The 18,841-nt window shown below is 41.6% G+C and overlaps 1 protein-coding gene across 1 annotated transcript; it reads right to left on the bottom strand.

Moving 5' to 3' along the window:
* Positions 1 to 6,401: 6,401 nt before the first annotated feature.
* On the bottom strand, positions 6,402 to 18,281 carry grm1b (glutamate receptor, metabotropic 1b; the record flags this gene model as incomplete). The annotated part of the gene is made up of 8 exons (XM_084438212.1): positions 6,402 to 7,287; positions 7,728 to 8,655; positions 10,322 to 10,448; positions 10,769 to 10,937; positions 11,153 to 11,399; positions 14,035 to 14,270; positions 15,987 to 16,236; positions 17,570 to 18,281. The coding sequence occupies 8 exons, from the start codon at positions 18,279 to 18,281 to the stop codon at positions 6,402 to 6,404; spliced, it is 3,555 nt and encodes a 1,184-aa protein (XP_084294338.1).
* Positions 18,282 to 18,841: the final 560 nt, after the last annotated feature.

Genomic DNA, 18,841 nt, shown 5'->3' with positions numbered 1-18,841 from the left:
GCTCTTATCTTTAACCTAAATGCATCAGTTCAAAATGAGTTTAGCTACATAGAAAGATACACAAGGTAGAATATAGAACATTCTAGGTAAAATATAGAATATATTATGAACCAGCAATCTAATATCATGTTGCCCTTGTGAACATAATGCATAGCAATGGATGAGTGATTATACTTGTACTAAATATGTGGTAGATTCTTCTTGTGACAGAATGCACTTGACACGAGGATTTGAAACAAGGCTGTAAAATTGACAGTGTCTCATCCTTAATGAAATAATTAATGTGATTAAACAAGCCGTTTTATGTTTGTCCAGAGTGAGATTTATTTAGGCCAACATCCCTGCTTGACTCCAGAATCTAGGTCTTGCATATCTAGGACATATCTCCGTATTTAGAAGCTGTTACTTCTCAGTCACTTTCCCTCCGGCACAGCTACCACATGAGGTCAACTACCTGTACAGGACAGTATGTAGCTACACTATGTTGCATCCCGCCTGATCACATAGATAAACATTAAACAGGCAATCAAAAGAACTATGGCATTCTCGATGTTCAAGGTGAGAATTATTGTCTGTCTGCTCATAATCATGTTCTTGACACACCAGGACAGGAGCCTAAATGTCGGACAAGTGCTACTGGATGTTGGCACAGCAACCACCAATATAGAACAGATCCCCAGACGCACAGTAAGGACACTGCAAAGTAAAACTACAGGACAGAAATGAACAGATGGGGGTATAAAAATAACCTCCCAGTAATATACAGCATGTCAGCAAATATAAGGGTCAAGGTTTCACTATCACCAAATCTCAAATTGTGTATGAATAAAAAACCACAAATATTAGCAGCAATGACAGGCTGACACATCCACTCTAGTTAAAGCATGGACCCTAGAAGCATTTAATTGTTTCAAGATACAATAAATTTGACCATTTTTTATTTCAAAATCACTGTAGCACTAAAAGTCTCAACTTGCAATAGGAGGAATAAATCACGAAGTGAGAATCAACACTTCGAATCAACACTCACTTTTAAGAAACAACAGTTTCCTATCTATTTTGTGACCACAATGATTCATACCCAGTTCCTGTCTGATTAATAGAAACATTCACAGTGATGATATATACGTTAATCCAAACAATAATCTTCATCTACCACCGACAATACTCATGCACCTAAGACAGACATGATATGCACCTAAGCCAGCCATGATAGCTTATCGTGGCTTTAATAATTTAGTCGTTAATTAAGGGATTATACATGTTGTTATAACATGGGGCGGCTGTAGCTCAGTTGGTAGAGTGGGTTGTTGAAGTGGTTGTTCAATTATCGAAGGGTCAGTGGTTCGAATCCCAGCTCCGACTGTCCACATGTCGAAGTGTCCTTGAGCAAGTCACCTAACCCCAAATTGCTCCCAATGAGCAGGTTAGCACCTTGCATGGCAGCTACCGCCATTGGTGTGTGAATAGTGTGTGAAGTGGTGGGTGAATGAGAGGCCATTGTAAAGCGCTTTGAGTGCCGCTAAGGTGGAAAAGCGCTATACAGTATAAGTGCAGTCCATTTACCATTTACCATTTATTAGTTTCTAGAGAATAGGTTGTAATTGAAATGAATATAGCTCAGACCCCTGGGGGTGTAATAAGTTACAATTTAAGATACTGAATTTCTTGATGCTGATATTTTCCCTAAAATGGGTCATGGTGATATTTTCATTATCTGCAATTTCAATTCTTGCTACAGTCACTACATTCACATCAGAATAGCCTTGTTTCAGATCCCCATTACTGTAACTGTTGACAGATATTATCATATCCAAAAGTTGCATAAGAGGTACTGTAAGTAACACTTCTAAGACAAGATGGATTCTCATTTACACAGTTCACAGCTTTGCATGCTGTATGTGAAAGTGTTAGTAGGTCATCTGTCTCATTCTAAGCTCTCTCCCAGCAGGCTGGGTGTCACGCTGATCTGTTTATTAGCCTGCTGACTTTATCAGTGGATCAACAGGGGAAATGTCTCTCTACAGAGCCCACACAGTCCACACACTGTTGAGGGAACACTCTAGTATGATGGGTGCAATGATACAGAACATGTACTGTACTGTATGTAAAACAAAGGCTGATATCACTCAGCATTACACTGTATGCCAGCATGTTACAGGACCCCTTCTGAACAACTGCGCATCATACGATGAGTTATGTCATATTATAATAATGTATGAGCTCAGAGAGAAGAGTTCTGTTGCCATGCAGAAGGCAGTAGCAGTCAACTACTCTTGGGGGCAATTGTTGTCAAATATAAAAGCAATTTATTATTGTAGTATCCTACCCCTTTTGACTTTTTCTGGAGTGGAGGAATCAAGTGTTTGCTCCCAGTGTGAGACTGAGGGTCAATATTCTAGTCTAGGCGTTAGCTTGGTAATAGCTAGCTACATGCTGTAAGTAATGTCTTCTAATGTTACTGTGGTAGCAACGCCGCTATGTGTTGTGGACAGAGTTCTAAATGGCCATGTTGCATTCAAGTGAAAACAATACCTTGCTTTTCTTCTGTTTCTTCCCTTTTTGTCTGTGCTGTACAGCCTTCCTTATTAGACAAATACATGTACAGTATAAATATAAGGTGCCTTGAAATACCAGTTTAAAATGATATTTAATATTCATACAAATATGAATTGCAAGATTTGTTGTAAACTAGTGAGAACACAGGATAACAAAGCTACTGTCATTCAGCATGCAGGTGACGTGGCATGAAACTTTTATTGTGCTGTACAAAACTGTGATTGAAGGAGGGATTTCATACACATATTTAACAGGCAGTTCCTTTGCCACTTATATAAAGTAATGACCTTGATCTATAAAGATGATCCATACTTTTCATATGATTTTTGTGTTGTACTGTAGGACATGTGTTTTTGTTCCAAAGGTTATGAGGCTGAAAAGGTGAAATCATCAAATATTTCAGAGATTTACTCACCTCATCACATTCATAGAGGGTATTACTCTACCACATGATTACCAGCTCACCAAAGCGTGCACGTCCGGCAAAAACATGTCCATCCAGGTCAAATGCCCAGTGGGGAGTCCCACTGAGAAATATTGATGAAGCAAAAGTCCTGACAAAAGTTATTAAAGTTGTAAAATATTTTTTAGATAGTATGGTTTCCATTTTTCTATATATTGTTGCAAACACTAACATAATTATGCCATGGCTGTTCGTTTATACTTTGGTCATTTGAAATTTAACCCTTACAGTTACACTGAAGGACAATTTGGCACTTTAGAGCCCAACACAAATATTTCTGGGTCAAAAGAAGGGTAAGAGTTGAGGGAATTAATATTATATTTATACAGATTTATCTTTTTATGTTAAATGAATGGCCTTCAGACACCAAATTTACATGGCCGTCTTTGACTCATAAGCCTTTGTCAGGGTTAACTTCTGATCTCCATCTACTGTAGCAGTCTCTGTTGTCTGGCTCTCTGCCTTCAGAAAGCTGGTGTCCCTGGTGCTAACAGCATGGTGATTGGCTCTGTGCTGCCTCAGCCTGCTGGCTCACTTTGATCCTGCGCCTGTGGTTCCTGGACAGGGCTTGGCCCTTCAGCAGGACGTGTTCCACAAGGAAGACACCTGCCTCATCAATATTTATATTGTCCTGAATTTTGGACAAAAATATTATATGGGTGAGAACATATTTCCATTAATTCTCATCACCATATTTATAACTTCTCTTGCCACTGTGTTCTGTAAGGCAAAAGTATGGAGTGAATTACCACATCACTGCTGATACCTGAGCCATAATCTCACAGATGTTATCTTCCTATTGTTATCAAGATCATGCATATAGACCTACTATAATTGTGAAACTGTGGGCTCTTATCTTTGGGCATGCTAATTTAGGCGGAAACTGTACAGACACCTTAGCTAAAGTTTCAAACCAGCCCAGAAAGCCTTCCTCTTTACAGAGCTTGTCCACAAAGGGGTTCTTCACCATTTCTGTCTCTGTCTGGTCACACTTATTGGCTAGGAGGACAGCAGGAATGGGGCCTCCACTGGCAAGACTAACCTTGTTATATAGGTGCCGCTTCCAATCTTTAACTGCTTCTAATGTAACCTCTCTTGTTATGTCGAAGACAATAAATGCCCCCATCGCCTCTTTGTAGGACACTCTGGACGTGCTCCTGAACCTTGACCTTGAGGAGGGAGGAGAAATGAATGGAACTTGAGCTGCATTCTAAAATCAGATTGAAAAGAGAGGTCGTTAATAAACTGATAATTCAGAGGCAAACATAAAAAGAAGAAGGCAACATAGTTTTCAAAAATAAAATCAGTGGGTGGGTTTCCATGGCACTGGCCAATCTGAAGTGAGATCAGTGAAAATGCAGTGGGAAATAGCAATGGGAGCACAGTGTTTTGGAGGCAGTCCAGTTAGACTTCCTAAGACTTTCCCTAGGCTAGAAACTGACTAAAAACAAGTTTTCCTTGTCACTGCAACTTGAGATCCAGCCTCAATGCCTCAATGTTACCTCAATTACTAAAACTTTGAAAACATCTCTTTCCATATCGATATCTACCACGCTACAACAGAATGTCTAGACTGTGTAGGAGTTCTTCCTGGAGCAGTTCACTGAAGGAAATTGAAACCAGTGTCAGAAAACAACACTATCCAATTATCCAAACCCAACTTGACTACATTCTCAGTAATAATTACAAAGCCAATTTGTTATGAAAGTTGATGCATAAAGACTCAGTACAGTAGGCCAAATTTATGCAGAACAGGAATCGTCCTATGTGCCCAGCTGAAATATGACAGTACACAAAAGCATAAAAAATATTTAATTTACTCAACACAAATCTCAGTGTGGGTAAACAATGACATTCTGCTCTTTTATAGGGTGCATCATGTTTAAAACAGTAAACACTACTCAACACTGTGCAGTACTAGCCCATAGAGGGTAGCTATCACTTATAATAACTGTAATAATGTTAACAGCCATCGTTATCACACACTATATTATCATCTTTATTTAGTAAAAGTTATCATACTGTACTGTACATCGCCCCAAAAGGCACTATAGAAGCAACACGTTTATAGATAATGTAGCCTAACTTTATGCATGTAGTAAAGTCTGAATATCTGTGCAAAGTAAGATACACACTCCATTCACAAAATGTTTGTAATTGTGGTGATAACTAGGCTATATTACTGTAATGCTGTAGAGCATTGTTTACAAAAGGTACCATACAAATTCGCAATCTAATACTTCAAGACCATAGAAATTACACACAAACTGTATGTAAAGAATGAACTGTCTTATTGGCAGGTATGTGGCACTTGAATATTTCCTCATAGGGAATTTGAAACATTCTTGATACAGTAGTAATTCATGATGATGATAATAATGTAGTAATTCAATCAGGTATCAATTCTGATTCATGTGAATAGGCGATATATTTGCTTTTTCAGAGTAGGCAACCTGAATAGAATACTGTATCTGTTAACACTTCCTCACACTTGATAATGTATTAGGAATGCCTAATGAGCTATACATAATGCATTAAAATGAGTGACATATACATGCATAATCATTCATAATCATCCACAGAAAGATTAGCGTTATAGTCACAATGATCCCTCACAATTCTCTGCAGAATTGTATAGCACTCTGCATAATACAGTAATGGTGCTCTATACTGTAACTGTAACTGTAGTCATGAGTGATGATGACTATCTCATGCATTATAATGTGTGATGTATAGCTCAAAAGCATTTTGAATGTGCTTAGAATCATTATAAAGGGAATATTCCTAGGAAGTGTTGCTAGTCATTGAAAGCTGGAAGCCAAACGTCTTTTGAGTTACACAACACATTCATCTCATAAATAACACAATTATATCACTTACTGCAAAGCTTAAACAGAGCATACATAATGTATTTTTCACAAAACATTGCTCACAAGTTGGCTTCATAAATAAACAAATAGGTTTTTAGTGACTGGGATTTGCCTGGATGAGAACATCAACAAAGAATTGCTGTACAAATAGTATCGATTATATACACTATTCTATCCTATATTTCTGCTATTCATGTGATGTCAGTATATACAGAAAATCTAAATCTCTTACTAATATGCACTAAATTTTCAAGTTCAAAGTAATCTCTTGGGAAAATTGTTACACTACTGTACCTTGCAATGGGCATATTCTCTAACACACTATACAACAACTGTAATAGCTTTTCAAAATATCTCCTGTGCTCACTCTACCTCTGTAAACATGAACATGTTTCAGAGTCACTAGCTAACTCAGAACATGATTTTCATTTCTTACCTGTTATCAAATGAGCACAGACAAGTCATAAGTTACAAAATGTAATTCACAATATTTACATTATAGAGCACCTTCACAGAGTTGAGGAGCTTTGTTTATAGTCTCTCAGAATGACAGATGCATAATTCACACTTGGAGGGGTGCACAATATCGACTCAGAGACAGGTGAATTGGGATAGGGGCTCCCTGAACCCACTGAATCTCGGAAGGGGGACGGTGGCATCAAAGCCATGGAATTCTCCATTGCCAATTTGATCTGAACCAGCTCCTCCTCATCGTGAATCTGGGCATTGTTGTACATGTATCCGTGGAGGAGACCAAACTGCTCGCTCTCCATCTCCATCTCCATATCCATCTCCATATCCATGTCCTCCTCCTCCAAAGGGGAGGTGGGCTCTTCATCAAAGGGGTTGATCTCCAGGGGAAAGACCTGATGCTGCTGGATGAGGTGGGGCTGGAGGTACACAGGCCGGCCTCCTCTCATTGGCTCAGGAAGACTAATCATATCATCAAGCTCAGTGACATCGCTAAATTTGCCCACTACTTCCTCCTGGAGGTGGTCCACTATGACGTGTTGGGGGAGCATCTTTGGGGAGCACCTATTTTGCTGCAGGTGCTCAGGGGTATATAACGCATTGATTTCCTCCTCCTCCGCCTCCTTCATGGGGCCTCCAACGGGCATCTGCCCGTGGGCCATCATCATGGGGGGGCTGGGAGGGGTGTATCTGATTGGGTCGCACTCGTCTTCCTCAGTCACATTGTACAAAGTCTTGGTGCTGAGGTCTGAGAAGTCCAGGTTGGTGTTATGGTAGGTATTAGTTAAGGGTTTGATGACAGCCATCTGATTGGAACATGCTTCCTGTTTCTTCACATGGACTGACAGTCTGTGCCACATGTGATCCCCTTTTGGAGGATGTCTTGAACCTGGTTCAGACCATGACACAGACTTTCCATTAGAACTATGAACAGAATAAAGATGGCTGTTATTTCACAGGAACTCAGAAAAGTGGAGACAACAACAGCATTTCTGGTTCATGTAAAAAGTATATAAATATATATAAATATATATATATATATATATCTATTGTTAAAGTTGACATTATAAAGTGTAATCTTTAGATTTAAATAACAATAAACATGAAGATGATTTAAATTGCTATGGTTTATCTGTGGTCCCGAGTGCCATCCTTTAGCACACTTGAGGATGCTGGTTTTACTTGTATCCTAGCAACAGATCAAATGTTAAAATGGCTTTTAATTAAACACAAATCTATTCTCTGGCATACCTTGCAACAGTTTGAGAGAGCCCTTTGAGGGTGAATTACTGTAAGGCAAGACCAAACCAGCATCCCAGGGCTGCCAAGGGTGCAGGACCCAGACTCGAATTACACAAACTTACTTGGCGTTCCCGGCGTTCTTCTTCCGTTTGAACATGTCGAGCAGGCTGTTGCTGCGGCAGGCGATCTTGCCGTCGCCCACGTGCATGCGCACGACGTCCGAGGTGGTGAACGCGCTGCGGACGTTACGCTCGGGCTTGGCGAGGATGATGTACATCTTGGGCGTGAACATGCAGCCCAAGGCTACGGTCACACTGAGGCTGACGGAGAAGGAGGTGGTGATGATCTTGTAGTTAGAGCCGAAGTAGATGGGCACGAAGGCCAGCCAGATGATGCAGGTGGTGTACATGGTGAAGGCGATGTACTTGGCCTCGTTGAAGTTGGCGGGCACGTTTCGGGTCTTGAAGGCGTAGTAGGTGCAGCTCATGATGAGCAGGCCGTTATAGCCCAGCGGAGCCACGACGCCCACGTTGCTGGTGTTGCATATCAGGAAGACCTCCCTGATGCTGGGGTAGGACTTGACAGGCTCCGGGGGCTCCAGGATGATCAAGGTGACCTCCAGGGTGAGCTGGACGCTGATCAGGATGGAGGCGATGACCACCTGGGCCCAGGCGCTCATGAACCGGGGCTTCCGGGTGCAGATCTTCTTCTTGCTGCCGGCCAGGATGCGGGCGATGCGGTTGGTTTTGGTGACGAGGGCCGAGTAGCACATAGCCGCCGATAGGCCCACCAGGAGGCGCTGGAGATAGCAGGAGGCGACAGTGGGGTGGGCGATGAGGGTGAAGGGGCAGATGTAACCCAGGAAGATGCCGGTCAGGATGATGTAGCAGAGCTCCCGGCTGGAGGACTTGACCACTGGCGTGTCACGGTACAGCACAAAGATGAAGGTGACGAAGGAGGTGATCATGATGCCCACGCATGCGAACACAACTTGGACAATGGCCTCTGGACTGCCCCATTCCAGATACCGCAACGGGATAGGCACACAACCTGCGGGAGACAGACACCAGACATCTCCTGTAAGAGTTAAGTGCTTTCATAATGTATTGTACTTCTATGTAGTTCAGAGTGTACTCTCTGTTTCGCTCAAAACAAGGAACAATAGCTGCATTGAATTGGGCTATTGGGTGTAAGAGCAACTTTTTATTATGGTGTGTTTTGGCAGGAAGAAGTAGAACAATGATTCTCCCATTTTAAACACCATTGTATAAACGTCCATTGTAAACACCAAAAGCCAGCCTCATTTTAAAGGTCCCCTATGATGCTCCTTTTCAACAAGTAAATATAGGTCTCTGGGATACCCAATACATGTCTTTGAATATTTCTTCTATACTCCGATTAGGCATTCTAGCATGCATCTATACACCTTTGTTTCAGTCCTGTTCTGGATGGAACAGGACTGAAACAGATTCTAATGAGTACCCTTCTGACATCAGAAAGGGAGGCAAATCTGAATAGCTTGTTGAATCATGTTTTCAGAACTTGGCTGCCCACAAAAAACTGTCTTGGTCATCTTATTTCACAGTTTGTTTGTGTAGGCCCACCAGAGACCCAAACGTATCTGCAAAAGCACATAATAGGGGACCTTTCAATATTTCTTTGGTTCTGTGTGATGTAGAATCTGCACCATTTGGTGAGAATTAAACATGCATATAGTATTTGCCTTCCATAAACTTGGCATTGGAAACGTGTGGCCGATTCCAGGCAGGGGGAAAAACACACCAAGTATTAAAGTAGGTTTTCAGCTCATCTATAAATAAACTGCCTCTCTAGTCAGGGAGGAACAGAGAGGGATACAGAGCACAGCCAGGGGAGAGGGAGGCCACTGCAGCAGGACAAAGTAAATCACTGCAGCTACAAAACTGGTCCAAGCATTTACCATCACCTCACTGTCCACACACTGAGGACATTCTGAAAATGACCTCGCTGCACTTTGCCTTTTAGCCATTAGTCTAACACTATTTATTAACACTAGTCCTTAACACTAGTCATTAGTACAGTAGGTCAATGGATTCAATATGATTTTCACATTTTACCTATATGAAATGTTCTTTTTTGTGATAGTTTGTGATAGTTTCTTTTGATGTCTCAGCTTTCTAATGAAACGAAGGATGAAAGCATGACTGTAGCCTAGGAAATCTCTTTTTAAGAAATTGTTTTGTCTTTGAACAGAGGAGCATGTCTTTGAAAGTAGGACAGAGAAGAAGAAAGTGAAGTAGGGCTGTCCGATAAGTGGTAAAGATGATGAATGGTGCCCAGGTGTCATGGGAAACCTTTGAAAATAGGACACCACAGGTTTGTGAGATGATGCTGTACATTCATGACAATAAACTGCATGGAGTGCAAGTGGAGGGGTGGGGGGGGTGGGGGCGGAGCGCTTTGAGGAGGTCCTCAAATCAAATCAAACTTTAATTAGTATATAGCACATTTCACAGAGACATCATAATGTGCTTCACAGAAATTGTGAAATAAAATGCGTATACTGTACAGTATATACTAACCCTCACACTCATTTCCTCAAGTCCCTTAGGGGAATGGTGCCTCGTCTGCCAACATGAATGATTGATCAGGTGACCGGGTCATACGACATCCGTCTCTATTATCTGATATTATCCATGTACTACAGCATGTGTGTATGAATGGTAGTGAACCGTACCTTTCAGCTCATCATCGGGCCACCAGCCCAGGTCACAGGCCTTGCAGGTGAACTCATCCTGAACGATCTCGTTGTCCTTGCAGGCAGTGCAGATCCAGCAGCAGCTCACCTCCCCCTTCCTGATCACCTGTACCAGAAAAACATCAAACAGTTATCATGTGATATAAAACAAACAGATCATGGTGCACAGGGCATAGAAATAGAATGAATAGCATGAACGTAAACAGTCTGTCGGACCATGACAGTCTGGCTTGTAGACTGGTGATTAATGACACACTGCACTTGTGCTTTTCAGCCCTCACCTTGATCTGTCCCTTGGAGCAGGGCTCACCTTGATCTGTCCCTTGGAGCAGGGCTCACCTTGATCTGTCCCTTGGAGCAGGGCTCACCTTGATCTGTCCCTTGGAGCAGGGCTCACCTTGATCTGTCCCTTGGAGCAGGGCTCACCTTGATCTGTCCCTTGGAGCAGGGCTCGCTGCAGACGGAGCGGACCATCTCACTGCGGTTCATCTGGAGCATGTAGTCGTCGATGCTGAGCTGGTCCTCGTGCCAGGAGCCCACGTTGATGTAGTCATACATGCCAGGCTCCACATACTGCAGGTTCATGATCTCATACCTGATTAGAGAGAAGTCAAATTCTAGTTACCAGGGCTATGGACAGGCAAAGTTCTGGGATATTTGATCTATAAACTCACAATTTATTATATGATCATCTCTAATTAGAATACTTGCACTGAATTAGAAATTATATTCCTGGGAGTTTTGAGCAAAGTACATTTGAGCCTATTCAAACATACAGTAATCAACGTTACAACAGAGGGTTTAATGTACCTTCCGGGTGTGTCTCCGTTTTCGTCAAACCACACGTCTTCTCCAGACACCCCAGTGAAGGAGGTCTTGAGCAGGAAGTCCAGCAGCTGGCTGCCGTCGATAGGGTCCATGGCGTCACAGAGGCCCACGTGCCCAGGGCAGAGGTGGCTGTGCATATCGTGCAAGCCATGGGCCATGGCATAGATGGCATTAATGACAAAACCCATCTTGCTGTCTTGAACATAGTTATCCTCCAGATTTTCGTAACCTGCCGATACATAAAAAACATGATATCAAGATAAGGTATCTATGGTATTTAGGTGTAATCTGTGAGTGAGGGTGCTGTTTTAGCCTTTTCAGTGCTGCAAGCACTACGCAAGCATCATTCAATGCAAATATGCTCTATGCAAGATTATCATTGTTCAATTGGAGGAAAATGGCACTGAGTTTATCAAATGCCTGTTTGTAGCATGATATAGGCTGAATATTAAAAAAAGGAATGATAGGGTGTCCAAAGACACATTATTATGATTCTTAAGCTACGGGCAATAGGACACAGTTCTTCACTTCTGTGGGAGAGTGTATCAAAGGACAGGCAGCATTAGAATACAGCTTCAAAGGAATGCTTGTTACCAAGGACCGACCATCTATTTCTGCATTCTTAATTCAGCCCTCAAATATATAAACATTATGCTGATTTCAGCCCTAATCAAGAGAGAGATTAAACTAATTATTCTAATTCATTCAGACCTCCCTTCACACGTATCCTCACTGGCCAGATGTAGAGGGCAGGTGAATTAGACAAGGCTGTTTAATATACAACTCAATATCTAAAAGGAGAAAGCATTTGTGATACATAACTTTAAATTTCACTTAGGTTCTAAACATTAAAGGCCAAGGACACCCTATCAGTACAGTATAATGCAAGCCACTGTAGAAGCAAAAAGCACCTAGGTAAATGTGTCTAGATAACTGAAAATCTCTACAATCAATACAGCATTTTACACGATCACTCCATTCAAAGGTCTTTGGTACAATGATTTAGATTCAGATGTTTTGTTGCCAGGCTTCATAGTAAAGAAGGGTTTATTGAAAAAGGCAACATCACTGACACCAGTGAAAGCAAACACATTACTAATAAATGCAGAGCGCTAGCAGCAGGCAAAGTGTTTTACATTCAGACATAATCTTCCAGTGGTGAGTGACCTACTTATAATAGTCCTTGGGTTTCACCCTGCCTTATTTCAGTGCCTGAGAGATGTTCACTCCTGATCAAGTTTAATAGCATGCATCCAGAGGAATACTAATGTGCCACATCTGATTCACAATATATTTAATCATTTTGAACTTTGAACACATTATATAGTGGTAGAAAAACAATGTAACCTAAACCACTGAACATCTATTACTACTAAAATACGTGCTGTGAGGGCATCTAAAGTTCGGAGCATTTTGCACATACTGTGTGAGTCCAGAGTGGCTTAGACTACTGGGCCAACATGCAACGTACAGCAGAACAGCCAGTGGGCGACTACTGCTTTAAATGTTATTGGGCTATGTTTTATACAGCAATCTCAAAACCAAGAGCATGTGAGAACACAGTAGACACACAGAAACCGGTTGTGGTGCTCTCACTGCAATGCATAAAAACATCCCAATAGCTTCATATATTAGAGGTCAACTGAAATTGTTTGAATTTCAGAGTACTTATGCTATCAATGTGGTTCGGTTTCGGTGCAACTTTAGTTACTTTAGTATATTTCAATCAGAATGTGTGACAATGTTTATATCAGTCGACCTCTATGTATACTGCCAGAATGAATTGCTTTATTCGTTCATTCAGAGGAATACACTCACCATCCTGGAGTTCTACACAAAGAGACAGTAGAGATGACAGAACAGCAAAACTATCACTCTATTTCTGATTATAACACAGGATCATACCACTCTTACAAATGTACTTTTGAATATAGAGTGGACATTACTGTATGAAAAAGGAACTACTGAATGTTTGAGATATATGAATGAGAAGGGAGGAAAAGTTGAGGAAAAAATCTAAGATTAATAACATATAAGATTTGAAATAAGATTTAGAAGGTAACTGAAAAGGTAGATGTAAAACAGAATAATAATTTCATGCAGAAGGACCTGTGTCTGACATAACTGAATAACTAAAATTAACTCAAATAAATAAAACAGGATGTTGTTTTGTGCACTGTTGCATGCATACTTTTATATTTACGTTTATCTTACCATTATTTGACATACTTTATTATAAAACTGGATATGTAAATCACGATTTGAACCACAATTAAAACAACCTCATAGATTTTGTTTGAAAACGTAAATATATTTCTGAAAAGGAATATGTGATAAGTAAAAACCTTTTTTTTTTTGTGGAAAATATGCTTATTGAGCATTTTTTCACATGATCAAAATCTTTGGCTGATGTATCTGATTATTTCATCGTTTTTGTGAAGGCCAATATCATGTATAAGAATTCAATTTACCTAGATCACCTTTTGTCGGCAGGGAGAATGTTTTAGAAATAAAATAAAACAAACAAAACATTAATATATATTGTATGTATAATAGATGCATAGCAACCATCAAGCATTTCACTGTACATGGTACCTGTATCATGTACATGACAAATAAACCACCTTGAACTCTGAACCAATAGCAGTCAAATCTATCTACCTCTCATTTGCAAGGTTCCAGTTTCATGGAGCTTCTGGACATTTTATGGACAAGGACCCAACCTTTCACAAACATCATGCCTATCATCATACTGATGATAGTACAGACAAAATGATCCATTCATCCAGACAGACAGACGGACAGACAGACAGATAGACAGACAGGCGTGATATGATCATATGATTATATCTGATTGGATCTACCTGAGCAGTTCTTGTAGTAGTTCAGGTTCTCTTGCGGGTGTCCTGGGATTCGACACTGGAAGCGGTACTGCCAGAACTCGGGGAACCAGGGGTTCCTGGCGTTGTTGTTGAGGCGCAGTTTGAGGAAGTACTTGTCGAAGGATGTGACCTCCTTGGACTGCAGCTTGACGGTGATGCCGCCCACGGCCTCATGCTCGTACCCCTCCACCACCTCGTCTCTGTCTGCCCAGCCGTCACTGGGAGAGAGGGCCGTCACACACCGGGTTATCATTAGGATCTTTTATAAGGATATGACTAAGATAACATGTTCTCCTTTGCAACAATGGCCTCGGAGAAATCTAAGAAAATCTCTACATTTTTGGGAGCAACTTATACAGTATGTAAAAACTAATTACACTAACATGGTATTAATGTGTTATTGAGAGCAGTTATTGAGGGCAGTCCAAACATCATGGAGATTTGGAGAAGGTGAGCAATCTATGAACATAATGTTTTACTCCAAAACACATTTCCCGCTTGATTTATCTCACATATGTTAATAATGTACCTACAATGGTCCGCCTCCTCTATGACAACATCACCGGTATTCTGCCATCTGTTTCATAGCATCCTACTCCCCTTATTCCAACACACTGTGTGCCAGGAACCTGCTGTACTGACGTAAGCGCTTAGAACTAATCATACAGAGCGTTCTGTTCAAGATCTGACCGCTACAACCCTGAGCCCTGCGTTGTGCATTGTTGGAGCCTCGCCATAATTCAACTGGGCAAAAACGAGACTGAGATGACCCTTCTGTGAACAAATCCATCCCTCCCTCGAGCATTTTTACAGCACGCAGCCGTGGCCTTCCTCAGCCGCTCTGCCGCAACATCCTCGCAAACACACATAGTGCATCATTCACCAAAATCAAAGGCCATTGCAATCCTGTCAGACTCCGATAAAAGAGTAGCCTTTGTCATTTTTATCTGAGACAAATGAGATCCCCCTTGTTCTGCCCCCTGTTTCTTCTCCTCCCTCTCAGACTAGAGGATGGACGGCCGGCCTCTCTGTGCCCTGTGATGGGCCCCTCTCACAGGCCTATGCCCTGCTGCATTGCTCTAAAAAAAACATGATTTTTGCAGTAGTCTCCTTGACCCAGAAAGGAACAGCCACACCAAACTAATGTCCTCCTTACCCTCCGTGGGGACTTCACAGACAAAGGCAGCACAAACTCAACATGGAGGGAGCTGCACGTCCTGCTTTTCACACAGAGATGCCGTTTTTGGAACATTGGAAATGTATTATAGAATCCCAAAGATGAGTCATCAAAGTTATACCTTACATGCCCTCTTTTTAACAATGTGTTAACAAGGTGTTAATGAGAGGGCATGTGTTAAATATTGTTAAAAAAGAACAATTTAATGAGTTGTTCTGAATCTGTTATTCAGGGCACGTTGGAGTCCCTTTCACCTGGTACTTCTCCGCTACTGATGACAGGCCTTTAGGTGAGATTGGTCCTTGCTAGAACGCTACAGTCATGGAATGCCTAGGGGCTGATACCAGCTTTGATGCTCAGTAGTCATTGCTTCTTAGCTTGTGCTGGAGGCGATGTTCCCCATCAGCCCCATGCCTCCCTACAGTCTGACAGGGAGGGGGGGGGGGGGGGGTACTCGCTGCCAATGCATTATTCATAACTGAGACTCACAGCATCTTCTGCTTTCATGAGAACTCCACTCCTACTAGGATAACGATCTCTGTTCCATCTGAACTGTAAACCATGGTACGCCTGGTTCGGGTACCCTGGGGTGAAACATTATTCTGGACCACGCTGTGGCAATCAATGCAGTATCATCCTTATTATTGTCACTTTGAAGTCAGTTACTAAAAAAAAGATAGCTACAGCAGCTCCAATTAATGTATAGCATTACAGTACGTCATAATAATGATGGTTCAATGAGACCAAACCACCTTACCTGCCAATGAGGAGAAACTCTCCCGCAACCCCGAGGCGTCTCATGGCCATGAGCAACCCTCGGACTGTCATGCCCTCGCAGAAGCAGACGACTACCCGAGCCTTAGGGAGGCGCTCTCTCAGCTTCCTGAGCAGCCTATCGAAATGCCTCTCCCCAGCGTTGCTGTAGATCTTGTCAGAATGGGCAATGCACAGGCCCTCCTGAGAGGCCAGCTCCTTGAATGCTTCCATTCCACTCTCTCCATAGTTACCTGGGGAAAAAATGTGAAACACTCTAATTGTTGTATCTTTTTGACAAGAGGGTGAATATGTTGTATATTCATACACAAATTCAACTGAATACACGTTTAATGCCATGGTAATCATGACCTGTAACTTGTTGTAATTCACTATAGTTTAAGAACATTTAAAACTATTTTGCAAGCTATCCACATACACCATACTTTCAGGTATGGGATGTGTCGTTAAGGTGCTGCTAATATTACTCACAATGAGAATCTTCATCAGTGAGGTAAATAAACATGAGGTGTAATAGGTCCAAATACATTGGAGATCATTGCAATTACTAATCTGTGCTTGATTGTTTTTGTTTGGCAAAATATAACCAAATGGGCTGTTCCCAGGACTGGCACTCCAGACAGACTCAAGCACACACTAAAGTAACTGAAAGGATTTCAAATAGTATATTGGACCAGTATTGAGTCCCATAGTGGAGATCAGAGTGTTCTGATGTATGAATGTCAGGGGGTTCTGAATCCAATGTCATTTCAGTTCACCACCAGGGACAGGAATGTTAATGTCTACTTCCCAATGTCTGCTCTGTGAATAGCAGTACAACATCCTGAAAACTTGATTTATCATATATCAATATGAAAAAATGAAAATAAAAATTATGACAAAAATTAACCGGAGGAGATGTTACATTTAATGAATGAATGGAAAAACACAAATAACCATTGTTCTCTCACGGGATGTTGTTGAATCAGAATTCCATTCCAAAACAACATGAACTCATCTTGTTGTGAGTACATAATATAACGGCATTTGCTGGGGGCGCATCATGTACTCTCAATGACTTCTTCCTGAAGTAATTTACAGATAGTCTACTTGTTGGCATTTTGACACCTGGCAAGATTACCTGCCAGCACCGTCACTTCTTCAGCAGATTAAGGACTGGTGTTTTTTTAAGAATTTAATGCACAGTTGTCCAATATTCCTATGTAGGAACTGATGCATTTCATGTCATAAAGCTATTACCATTTCTCTGGAACAGAAGTCAAAAGCTGTTTTTAATGTTGATACTGCCATGATAAAACAAGTAAACAAGATTGGATGTTTGGAAACATAAATTCACCCAGCAAGGGACAGCCATCATGAAACAGCTTGTTGTTTTTGCTTTGGGAGATGAAATTGTTTCATTTACTATTTGATCCAGGCCCGTGATATGAAACTGGATCATGCAAAATTGAAAAACGTTTGTTGCAGTTTTTCCGTCATAACAGCGAAGAGAGAGACGACAACCTGAGTGCCGTGTGTTTTTTAGGTGTAGCTGCATTCCATTCATCAAGACAACAGGGCCCTTACCCTCTGTGTGCACTGCTGACACATAGGTCCAATTGTAACGCTTGACAATGTCTAAGATGGCCCTCGCTTGGAGAGTGTCAGAAGGTACAACCCTGAGGAAATACTTAAATAAGGTTTTGTCACTTAGATCGATACTGGTGGCAGAATATGCGATCTGGGGGATGTTGAAAAGCTGCAGTAGGTTTTGAACTTGAATGGCCACTGAACTTGACCCAGGTCCAATGACCCCAGCAATAGGCTTCTTGGTTGGAGGTGGCTGACTGGATGGCACTCCTTCAATGCACCATCTGGAGCCATCCTTGTCATCACGGATGGATATGAGAGAGTCTCTTATGAACTCAATGCTTTGCTCCAGTGCCACAGACGAGTGCCAGCAGGAGTCTCTGATCTCACAACCCAACGTGATGTTGGGTAAAAGGTTTGGGTCAGAATTGATTCGGTCCAAGGTGTGGAACATCGCCTCCACTCTTTGAATTCCATATTGTTCCCGGATCTCACCGCATTTTCTTTCTGCAACCTTCTCCGCTGAGGGCTGGTGATGGACGGAAAAGAGGGCACCGATTATCACATCTCCGTCCATCCTGGCAACCATGCGGGTCGCAGCCCTGGGCACCACGGACCTCTCATATTTGCCACTGGAGACGAACGCCTCAAACAATAAAATCGGAAAATATAAAACGCTGATTGCAGTCAGGCAAATCATATTCCACATTGTGTCCAAGGTCTTGATTGCAGAATCATGTCCGCTCGGCCATTCAGACGACTGTATCCAAGTTTTTTTCTATCGAGTAACCATCAACTAAGTATCCTTTCAATGATGACCTTCCTGTAGAAGAGACAGGCTACATTAAATCCACCTCAGTAATTATACATTAAATTGAATCTATAACTAAATGTGGCCCAATATCATATTTATTTATATGATATAGACTACAAAATCACAAACATCAACATTCTATAGGCTACTACATCATCTATCAGTTTGTCTTGAAGCACAGGCACAAGTGTGCAGTTCATAAATTGCTAAACTGACATAATGTATTCAAAACAACTGCCTGAGATCACTGTTTAGACCTATATACTGTAAGCTCTTGAGGTATCTTTTGCAACACTGACACCACGAGAAGGGCGGCGATGGCATGCGCGTGATGGTTTCAGCACCGTGGACAGCGCTCGTGCTGATTTTCGTATGATGAGCTCTCAAACAGCCGAAAGCGTTTCGGCAAGATGATTAAAACTTCCCATAAAGGAAGATCATCAGGTATTTGAAAG

This window comes from Borostomias antarcticus (assembly GCF_949987555.1).
Source record: "Borostomias antarcticus genome assembly, chromosome: 5".
Taxonomy (NCBI): domain Eukaryota; kingdom Metazoa; phylum Chordata; class Actinopteri; order Stomiiformes; family Stomiidae; genus Borostomias; species Borostomias antarcticus.
Note: the sequence above shows the minus strand (reverse complement) of the source record. Positions and strands in the feature narration are given on the sequence as shown.